The sequence below is a fragment of the Enhydra lutris genome, unplaced genomic scaffold (assembly GCF_002288905.1).
Source record: "Enhydra lutris kenyoni isolate GAN:26980312 unplaced genomic scaffold, ASM228890v2 scaffoldscaffold103, whole genome shotgun sequence".
In the NCBI taxonomy this organism is placed as follows: domain Eukaryota; kingdom Metazoa; phylum Chordata; class Mammalia; order Carnivora; family Mustelidae; genus Enhydra; species Enhydra lutris.
The window spans coordinates 1,406,871-1,418,995 of NW_019154187.1; the positions used below are offsets into that span (position 1 = coordinate 1,406,871).

The following is a 12,125-nucleotide window of genomic DNA, read 5'->3' on the forward strand; positions in this document are numbered from 1 at the left end:
GTTAAAAAAAAATAGAATAAGAGGGACACCTGGGTGGCTCAGTTGGTTAAGCTGCTGCCTTTGGCTCAGGTCATGATCTCCGGGTCCTGGGATCAAGTCCTCCCCAGAGGAATTGGGCTTCTTCCTCTGGAGGGAGGCTGCTTCTCCCTCCAGCCTCTGCCTGCCACTCTACCTGCTTATAAGCATATTCATTATCTCTCTCTCTGACAAATAAATAAATAAATAAAATCTTTTAAAAATAGAATAAGAAAAAAAAACTAAAAAAAAAAACTTTTCAAGACTAAAGGATCATGGGGGAAAATCTATGAATTCTACGTGTTGCTTTCCCCTAGCTCTGGAGTTCTGCTCTTCTCTTTATCAGTGAGCTTGGTCTTGGCTGGATGTTTTTGCTGATCTTCTGGGGAAGGGGGCCTCTGGCAGTGATTCTCAATTGACTTTACCCAAGGCAGAATTGTACTGCCCTTTCCAGGGGTCAGGCTAAGTAATCTGCTTGGGTTCATTCTTGTTAGTATTTTGTTCCCTTAATTCTTTCTGTACAGCTTTGGAGGACTGGAATGAAAACAGCTGCCTCCCAATCTCTGGCTGGAGCCAAGAGCTTGAGGCCCTAGTCATCACTGAGCCCTCAGAGAAAAACTGTCCATCACTCCTGTCTCCCTGGTCTCTAACCACACTTTGTACTCACACGGCCTATGACTGGGCTTTTTTGTCCCTGGCCTACAGCCTAGTTTGGAGGATCCACACCAAGCAGATTCCTGGCATATGCTCTTTTGCTGCTCCTCCCAGTGGATCTGGATCTGCCACTTGTGGGGTTCCTGCTTGAAAAGCAGTGGAACAACTGAGCCTTGGATCACAGTTTAAGGTAACCCCAATCTGAGAGCTCACTCCTTAGCTCCGTCTCTGTAGTTGGCTTCCCTGCTCCACTACGTGGCAGCTCTGCAACACTCAGACACCCCCTATCCTTCTGTGACCCTGACAGACCTGAGACCACACTGTCCCCTTGAGGGCTCCACCCCCGCTTAGCCTCTGGAGCGATATGCCTCTGTGGAGCAGACTTCTAAAAGTTCTGATTTTTGTGCTCTGTTGCTCTATTCCTTGCCAGAAGCTGGGCCTCCCCCTAAAGTCTATCTTCCCATAATTTCAGATTCATTTCTCCACACATCCTACCTTCCGGAAAGTGGTCAATTTTCTGTTCCTAGAATTGCTGCTCTTTTCTTCTATCTTCTGTTGAGTTTGTAGGTGTTTGGAATTCTTTGATAACTATTTAGCTGAACTCCTGGAAACCGAAGTCATTTCAGTCTGCTACTACTCAACCATTTTGCTTTGATAGAGCCATAGTGTGTCTTTTTTTTTTTTTTTTTTTTCACTTTTTTACACCATTTTTTTTTTTTTTTTTTTTTTTTTTTTTTAAAGATTTTATTTATTCATTTGACAGAGAGAAATCACAAGTAGGCAGAGAGGCAGGCAGAGAGAGAGGAGGAAGCAGGCTCCCCGCCGAGCAGAAAGCCCGACGCGGGGCTCGAACCCAGGACCCGGGACCATGACCCGAGCTGAAGGCAGCGGCTCAACCCACTGAGCCACCCAGGCGCCCCCGTAGTGTGTCTTTTAAAAATATGATTCAATAGAATATTTGGGAACACATTTGTACTCCTGGTACTAGAAAATAATCATGAAAACAAAATTGCTCATTCAAAATTTTGATATTTTATTAACATGATACCAAATGGATATAATACTATGTTCATCCAATCTTTAGCTGTCTCATGTGTTACAGCTTCAATTATCAGCTTTTTCTATGATCACACTGAAAGAGCATAACTGTAGGAGTTAGATGCAAATATTCCAGAAAGCATTCTGCAAGACATTTTGCAAAATGTTTGGTGAAACACTGTTTACTTTATCTTACCCTAGGAAGTTCTTATTAACATTTTAAGACCCAGAAAATGTTACATTAAAAAATAAATCTCTTAAGCCTTTTTTTAAACCAAATCTTCTGTACTTTGACACTGAACTTGTTTTACCTACCAATTATTCCTATTAATATATTTTTTAAGGATTTTATGATTTTATTTACTTATTTGACAAAGATCACAAGTATGTGAAGAGGCAGGTAGAGAGAGAGGAGGAAGCAGGTTCCCTGCTGAGCAGAGCGCCTGATGTAGGGTTCAATCCCAGGACCCTGGGATCATGACCTGGGCTGGAGGCAGAGGCTTAATCCACTGAGCCATCCAGGTGTCCCATCCCTACTAATATTTTCAATATTCTTGGGTATAGTGGAACTGAAATTTAGAAATGTTGAGCTGGTCTTAAAAACATTAGCAATTAACAAGATGTTATTTTTTTCCTAGAAATTCTAAATAAATAATATTTTTATTTTAGCATAATGTTTTTAATATTCTTGCTAATTGACACATAATCATTTTACCTTTGAGAGGAAAAATCCACTTTCTGTGAAAGCAATTAGAAATAAATAAACAGATTAGCATATAGCTTTTATAATTATTTTTTGTTAATATAAAAACATTTTAATCAATTTTGCCTTGAAATATAAGTATAATATATTGACATCTTGCTTTTAAGAAAAATTATAAGAAGCACAACAATTACTCAATGAGTAAAAATAAATAATTTAGACTCCTATAGCTTCTAATTTATGTAGAAATATATAAGGGAGAAGAGAAAGTAACATTAAAAAGGGTAAGAAGGAAATATAGAAATAGACATAGACTGGCTTTGCCAATAAAGTTCAGTACTGAATTCACTAATCAAATTCACATTGCAAACAATTTGCAAAGTTTAGGACATACAGAAGGAGGTATTAGTGCTGGAGAGAGATAATTATTACCCAGTCATCCTGGTAGGGAACTGGGGAGGTTGCACAGGGTGATAGGTATTGAATTAAGATCTGTGAAGGAAGTTCAGGCAAAAAGCAGAGAGGCACATGACTTTTTATGCAGAAGTAAAAGCCTGTGCAAGTCTGCATAGTTTGGAGAGAACATGACACCTGGAGATTCTGCAAGCTTCCTGGCACTGGTGGACCTTAAGCAGATGGTGGAATTTGTGGATAGACTCACTAAAACATGTCATACAAGGCCTTTCTGTCACATAGGAGAATCTGTAATTTACCCCATAGATTTTGGGAAGCCATTGATAAAGGATGAACCCCTGACCAGGAGGATGGGTTTCTGCACACAGACAAATCACACTGGTAGGATTGTGCATAAATCATAACGAACGAAATGGTCAGAGCTGGAACATTTGTATGCAATTATTGATAGAGATTATGAAAAGAAACGTGAAATTGATAAAAACAACCATGATATTTAGGAGGTTAAAGGACATGGTTTATTGTTACCAGATGGGTAAAAGTGAGGACTGTTAGGAAGTGCTTACTTTTGCTTTATTCACTGGCTCAAAAACCTGGAACTAATGGATATTTGGAAGTTTGTTACTGATGAAATCTAAAAAGAGTTGTGATCTTAGAAAAAATTCTGTATTTTCTTCCCAAGAACATTATAATTGTCTTATACCTTTTTCTACATCTAAAAGAAAGAAGAGGGTTTTTCCATTCCAATTGATAAGAAATGAAGCAAGATGAGGGGATTAGGTGAAAGCTCATTTTCACATAGGGAATTGGTTGTGATTTAGACCTCTTAAAAATGGTATAGTTGTTTTTTCCTCTCTTTTCTGAGAATTCATTGGTTTTGTTATGTGAAACTGATATTATCAGGAGAAAAGAGGAGAGGAAATGGGGACACAGGGAGTCCCATTGTTTCCTCAGACCTTGCTGCCTCCCAGGGATATTTGAACTTGGAAGTTTTGTGTCTAGTAACTGAAACATGGACACCTATTCTGAATAGGACATTTCCTCAGTACCTTCTTCATTGAGCCCACAACCTCCCTGTTCCTTAGACTGTAGATAAGAGGGTTCAGCATGGGAGTGAGGATGGTGTCAAACATAAAGAGACCCTGGTTCAGGATGGGGGTGTGGGAAGATCCAGGCCTCATGTATATCAGCATGGCTGGGCCATAGAAAAAGATGACTACAGTCAGATGGGAGGAACAGGTAGCCAGGGCCTTACTCTTTCCCTCACGGGAGTTTATTTGCAGGACCTGTAGGAAGATTAAGGTGTAGGAAGTCAGGATGAAACTTAGGGGGAGAAGAACCACAACAATGCTGGTCACTAGTACTCCTTTCTCATAGGCTGATATGTCCTCACAAGATAACTTCAAGATGGCCTTGACCTCACAGAAAAAGTGGTGGAGTTCCCGGGTGCCACAGAGGGGAAAGTGCATGGCATAGGCTGTGTGGGCCAAAGATGCCAGAGTCCCTCCCACCCAGGATCCAATGGCCATTTTCTGGGACACCTGGTGGCTGATAATAATTGGGTATTTAAGAGGATTGCAGATAGCCACATAGCGGTCATAAGACATGAAGGTCAAGAGTAGACACTCAGCAATCCCCAGAGTCAAAGTGAAGAAGATCTGGGTTCCACAGCCAATCAGGGAAATCTTCCTTTTTCCTGAGAAAAAGTTAACCAGCATTTTTGGCACTATGCTAGAGATGAAAGCCAGGTCAATGAGAGAGAGCTGGCTAAGCAGGAAATACATGGAGGTGTGGAGGTGGGGATCTGCCCAGATGAGGAGGATCAAAGTGATGTTTCCTGTGATAGCCATGGTATAGATGAGGAAGACAAGAGAGACAAGGAGTCCTGGATGTCTCATCCCAGGAAAAAGGCCCAAGAGAATGAATTCTGTGCTCAATGTCTCATTTCCTGTCTCCATGCTTTCTCCTTAGCAACTTCACCTGAAAGACAGTGGATGCTTTCATAATACATGCATATAAAGCAGGTCCATACAATACAGCAATTGACTGCATAATACGAACTCTTTCTCAGGGGAGCTGGAAACAGAATTTTCTTACTTTATAAAGATGTTTAAGTCACAGGACAGTAATTAACCAGAATATGAAATAGCACATTTTTTTCCATCAATGCTCCAACACATTCTATATTTACTTGTTCTACCTCAAATTTAATTCTCCTCTTTCAATAAGCTAAATAATTCTTAAATTCATACAGCTGTTTCTGTTTTTGTTTTTGTTTTATCATAATAATGGTTGTAGTCAAAATGATTTTGGCATAGCGTAAGAATGCTCTAATAAAATATTTTTGTGATTCAGGTGTAACATATACTAAATATGTCACATGAACTAAGCTATATTTTGGAAACCCCAATATTATGTATTTAACTTGTTGAAGTTCCATCAGAACGTGGACTATTGAGTGTTCCAATACACACTCAAGCCTCAATAACATTTATCTGTTCAGTAGAATGGGTTTTGTTAGTCTCCCTTTGTTGTCTGTATTCAGAGAATCGACGAGCAGCAAGCTTAAGTTCAATGCCTTTAAGAAGGGGTAGAAAGGACACATTTTTTCCCTCTTCAATTGAATTATATTTGGTAGGTGATGTTATATTAGCTTAAGAGGTGCAACATACTTATTGGAAAACTTTATAGGTTATGCTAATCTCACCATAAGTGTAGCTATTATCTGTCATCATATGAATCTATTTCAATACCATTGACTATATCCCCTATTCTGTACCTGGAAGGCTGTACCTCCCATTCCCCTTCACCCATATTTGCCCATCTCTGCCACCCTTTCCCAGTTCCAGGCATGACCAGTTTGTTTTACATATTTATGGATCCATTTCTATTGTATTTTTGTTTGTTTGTTTCTTCATTTTTTTAATTTTTTTTTAGATTCCACATATCAATGATAGCATATGACATATGTCTTTCTCTGCCTGACTTATTTTACTTAGGATAATACCTCCTAGGTTTATCCATATCACAAATAGCAATAAGAGAAGGAAATAAGAAATAAGAAATAAGAAATAAGAAAGTCATGCAGAGGTATGAAAAAAGTAGAATTGTCACTATTTATAGATGACATAATACTAAACAAACAAACAAAAACCCACTAAACTAAAGACTCCACAGAAAACTATTACAAATAATAAATGTATTCAGTAAAGTTGCAGAATGCAAAATTTATAAATAGAAATCTTGCATCTCTCTGCACTAATGGCAAAATGGCTGGAAATTAAAATTAAACCAATTTCATTTAGAATTTCACCAAAAAGAATAAAATACCTAGGAGTAAATTTAGCCAAGGAATTGAAAGAACTGTATGCTAAAAACTAGAGAACATTTTTGAAAGAAATTGAAAAAGTCACAAAAAAACGGACAGATATTCCATGCTCATGGACAGGAAGAATTAATATTGTTAAAATGTTTATATTACACAAAGCAATTTACAAGTTCAATGTAAGCCCTCTCAAAATGCAATATCATTTTCAGAAAACTAGAATAAATAATGCTACAATTTGTAAGTTATCATAAAAGACCCCAAATAGTCAAAGCAATCCTGAGAAATGATAAAGCTGAAGATATCATAACCCCATGTTTCAAAATATATTACAAAGATATAACCATCAGAACAATGTGGTCCTAGCACAGAAATGGATACTTAGATTAATGGAACAGGATGGAAAGGCCAGAAAAAAACGCACACATATGTGTTCAAATAATCTACAAGAAAGGAGGTGGGGATGTAAACGTGAAAGAGACAGTCTATTGAATAAATATTTCTAGAAAAACTGGACAGCCAAATGCAATATAATGAAATTGAAGCACTTAAACTACACATGAAAGTAAACTAAAAATGAATTAAAGAATTAAATTAGTGATACCAAACCATAAAACACCTACAAGAAGGCATAGGTGGTAATTTCATTGACATTGGCCTTAGCAACATTATTGTAGATGTATCTCTTCAGCAAATGAAACAAAAGCAAAAATAAACTTCTGGGATTACATCAAAATAATATATTTTGCACAGGGAAGAAAACTATTAATGAAACAAAAAATGTCACCTAGTGAATGTGAAAAATGTTTCCATATTATATGTCTGATAGGAGGTCAATACTTAAAATGTATAAAGAACTTATATAACTATATAAACAAATAATCAAAAAGGCCCAAACCTCCACATATAATAGTGAAACTTGGAAATCTCAGAACACTATATCATACTTGAAGGCTCTATCTAACAAGATCTAACAATTGTAAATATTTACGCCCCAAATATGGGAGCAGCCAATTATATATACAAATTACTAACACAGTTAAGGAAACCCATTGATAATAACACAATAACATTAGGAGATTTAACACCCCACTCACAACAATGGAGAGATCATCTAAGCAGAAGATCAACAAGGAAAGAAGGACTTTGAATGATGCACTGGACCTGATCAACATCACAGATATATTCAGAACACTACATCCTAGAACAACAAATACACCTTCTTCTCAAGTCCACATGGAACATTCTCCAGAATAGGTTACATCCTGGGTCACAAAGCAGGTCTCAAATAGTACAAAAATATTGGGATCATTCCATGCATATTTTCAGACCCAAATACTTTGAAACTAGAAATCAATCACATGAGACAATTTGGAAAGAAGGGAAATACATGGAGGCTAAATAGCATCCACCTAAATAATGAATGGGGCAACCACAAAATTAACTTTGAAAGAATTAACAAGATTGGTAAACACCTGGTTAGACTTATCAAAAAGAAAAAAAGAGAGAAATGACCCAAATTAATCAAATCATTAATGAAAGAGGAGCGATCACACACAATACCAAAAATACAAAAATTATAAGAACTTATTAAAACAAGTTGGGTATTATATGCCAACAAGTTGGGTAATCTGGAAGAAAAAGATGCATGCCTAGAGATGTATAAACAAACCACCAAAACTGAAACAGGAAGAAATAAAAACCTGAGAAGACTCATAACCACCAATAAAATTGAAGTAGTAATCAAAACCCCCCAACAAATAAGAGTCCAGGGCCAGATGGTTCCACAGGGGGATTCTACCAAACATTTAAAGAATTAGTATCTATTCCTCTGAAACTGTTCCATAAAATAGAAATGGAACAAAAGCTTCCAGAGTCATTCTATAAGGTTAACATTACCTTGATCCCAAAACCAGATAAAGACCCCATCCTAAAGTAGAATTACAGAACAATATTCCTGATGAACATGGGTGCAAAAATTCTCACCAAAATACCAGCCAGAAGGATCCAAGAGTAACTAAGAAGGATTATTCACCATGACCAAGTGGGATTTATTCCTGGGTAGAAATGGTGATTCAACACAACATATCAATCAATGTGATATACATTACTTTAATGTTTTTTTCAGTGTTCAAAGATTCATTGTTTATGTACCACACCCAGTTTTCCATGCAATATGTGCCCTCCTTAATATCCGCCACCAGGCACACTACATCATTAAAAGTAAGGACAAGAACCATATGATCCTCTTAATTGATGCAGAAAAAAAAAAAATTGACAATGTACAACATCCTTTCTTTTTTTTTTCTTTCTTTTAAGATTTTATTTATTTATTTGACACAGAGAAAGAAAGAGCACAAGATGGGGAGTAGCAGGCAGAAGAGGGAGAAGCAGGCTTCCCAGAGAGCAGGGGGAGCCTGATGTGAGACTTGATCCCAGGATCCCGTAATCATGACCTGAGCCAAAGGATGTCACTTAACCGACTGAGCCAACCAGGTGCCCTACAACATCCTTTCTTGATTAAAACTCTTCAGAGGATAGAGGGATACATACCTCAATATCATAAAAGCCATCTATGAAAAGTTCACAGTGAATATCATTCTCCATGGAGAAAAACTGAAAGCTTTTACCCTGAGGTCAGGAACATGACAAGGATGTCTACTGTCACCGCTGTTGTTCTACATAGTATTAGAAGTCGTGTGGTGCAAAAACAATGAATTCTGTTATGCTGGAAAGAAATTAAAAAAAAAAAAGAAGTCTTAGCCTCAGCAATCACACAACAAAAAGAAATAAAAGACATCTGAATATAAATAAATAAATAAATAAATAAATAAATAAATAAAAATAAAAGTCAAGCTCTCACTCTTTGCAGAAGACATGATACTTTTTGTGGAAAACCCCAAAGACTTCACCCCAATACTGCTAGAACGTTACAGGAATTCAGCAACATGACGGGATATAAAATCAATGCACAGAAATCAGTTGCATTTCTATGCACTAACAATGAGACAGACAAGAAATTCAGGATTGATCCCATTTACAATTGCTCCAAAATCCATAAGATACCTAGGAATACACCTAGCCAAAGAGGTAAAGGATCTGTACTCAGAAAACTATAGAACACTCATGAAGTAAACTGAGGAAGACACAAAGAAATGGGGAGGGGAGTTCCTCGTTCATGGATTATAAGAACAAACATTGTTGAAATGTCTCTGCTACCTATAGCAATCGATATATTCAATGGAATCCCTATCAAAATATAATCAACTCTTTTCACAGAGCTGAAATAAATAATCTAAAATTTATTTGGAATGAGAAAAGACCCTGAATCTCCAGAGAAATGGTGAAAAAGAAAACCAAACCTGGGGGCATCACAATGTCTGACTTCAAACTGTACTACAAAGCTGTGATCATCAAGACAGCATGGTACTGGCACCAAAACAGACATATAGGTCAGTGGAACAGAATAGAGACCCCTGAAATGGACCCTCAACTCTATGGTCAACTAATGTTTGAGAAAGCAGGAAGGAATATCCAATGGAAAAAAGAAAATATCTTCAACAAATGTTGTTGGAAAAATTGAACAGCCACATGCAGAAAAATGAAACTGGGAAATTTTCTTACACCACACACAAAAATAAACTCAAAATGGAGGAAAGACCTCAATGTGAGACAGGGATCCATCAAAATCCTAGAGGAGAACGCAGGCAACAACCTCTGTGACCTCGGCTCTGTAATTTCTTGCTAAACACATATCCAAAGGCAAGGGAAACAAAGAAAAAATGAACTATTGGGACTTCATCAAGATGAAAAGCTTTTGCATAGCAAAAGAAACAGTCAATAAAACCAAAGACAACTAAAGGAATGACTGAAGATATATGCAAATATATCATCAGATAAAAGGCTAGGATCCAAAATCTACAGGGGCCTTATCAAACTCCACACTCAAAGAACAAATAATCCAATTAAGAAATGGGCAGAAGACATAAACAGACATTTCTACAAATAACACATAGAAATGACAAACAGACACATGAAAAAATGCTCAACACCACTGTGCATCAGATAACTATAAATCAAAACCACAATGAGATACCACCTCACACTGGTCATAATGGGGAAAAAATAACTATTTCAGGAAACAACAGATATTGGAGAGTATGTGGAGAAGGGGGAACCCTCTTATACTGCTGGTGTGAATGCAAATTGGTTCGGCCACTCTGGAAAATAGTATGGAGGTCCCTCAAAAAGTTGAAAATAGAACTACACTATGACCTAGCAATTTCACTACTATTTACCCCAAAGATACAAAAGTAGTGAACTGAAGGGGCACCTGCCACCCAATGTTTATAGTGACAATGTATACAATAGCCAACTATGGAAAGAGACCATCAACAGATGAATGGATAAAGAAGATGTGGCGTATATATGCTGGAATGGGATATATATAATGGAATACTACTCAGCCATCAAAAATGAAATCTTGTCATTTGGAACAACATGGATGAAATTAGAGGATATTATTCTAAGCAAAATAAGCCAATCAGAGAAAAGTAATCATTATATGATCTCACTCATATGTGGAATTTAAGAAACAAAATGAAGGATGATATGGGAAGGGAGGGAAAAATAAAACAAGATGAAATCAGAGAGGGAGATAAACCATAAGAGACTCCTAATCATAGGAAACAAACTGAGGGTTGATGGAGGGGAACAGTTGAGGGGTGGGGTAACTGGATGATGGACATTAAGGAGGGCATGAGATGTAGTGAGCATTGGGCATTATATAAGACTAATGAATCACTGAATCTACCTCAGAAACTAATAACACGTTTTATGTTAATTAATTGAATTAAAAAAAAATAATGTTTGGTAGAATTTGTCTGGGTAGAAAACTTGAATAGATATTTTCCAAAGAAAATGTACATATGGCCAACAGATATATGAAAAAATGCTTATCATCCCTTATCATCAGGGAAAGGTAAATCAAAACCAAAGTGACTTATCACCTTACAACTTCAGAATGTCTAGCATAAAAATGTCAAGCAATAACAAGTGTGGGCAAGGTTGTGAAGGAAAAGGAATCCTCACACAGTGTTGACAAGCATGTAACATGTTGGTATACCCACTGTGGAAGACAATATAAAGGTACCTCAAAAAGTGAAATTAGAAATACCATACAACCCACTAGTCTCACTATGGAACATTACCAGAAAATGAAAACACTAAATTAAAAATATATGTGCACCCATATTTTTATTGCAGTGTATTTACTTAAAATAACCAGGATATGGAAGCAATCTAAGATTTGGTTACTCGGCCATCAAAAGAACACCTTGAAAATGTGATTTACATCCTTACTGTATTTTAAAGTCAGCTTACATTAAATTTTATTTCACTTACATAGAGAGAAATATAAAGAAATTGCCTCAAGGATTTTATGGCTTCTACCCAATTAACCTTTGTATCTATGCCAGCTTGATCCTCCAGAAAAAGGGATATGGGCATCTGAAAGAAGTATCTTCCATCAGTTTTTGGAGTATTTTATGCAGATAAAATTTTTAACAAGCTTTGGTGAAAATCAGTAACTTCTGTCCTGTAGTTGGAAGAGTCCCTCAGCCAGCAGGGTTCTTTCTACTTCCTTTCTCTACTCTTTGTACTTGGATCTTTGAACCACCTTAAGCTTTAATTCATGACTTTGAGTTCTTACTGTTCAGTAGAACCACTTGGATTGCTTGCTTAAATACAGATTCTAGACCCTATTCCCAGAAAATTCAATGCTTAGGCTTAGGATGAGTTACTGAAATCTGCATTTCCAAGAAGAGCACAAATTATTGTTGGTGAAATGTTGTTGGTGAAATGGACCACACTATGAGAAGGCTATTCCTGGCCAAGTTATGGGGCACTTAGTCAGGAATAACATCTGGACACTATGTTACATTCTTTTCTTAGCAACACAGAGACATGCATTAATTA

The 12,125-nt window shown here is 37.0% G+C and overlaps 1 protein-coding gene across 1 annotated transcript; it reads right to left on the bottom strand.

Moving 5' to 3' along the window:
- Nucleotides 1–3,822: 3,822 nt before the first annotated feature.
- On the bottom strand, nt 3,823–4,782 carry LOC111139373 (olfactory receptor 2L2-like). Its single transcript, XM_022491626.1, has one exon. It carries the CDS (start codon nt 4,780–4,782, stop codon nt 3,823–3,825), a length of 960 nt encoding a protein of 319 aa, XP_022347334.1.
- Between the last annotated feature and the right edge of the window lie 7,343 nt (nt 4,783–12,125).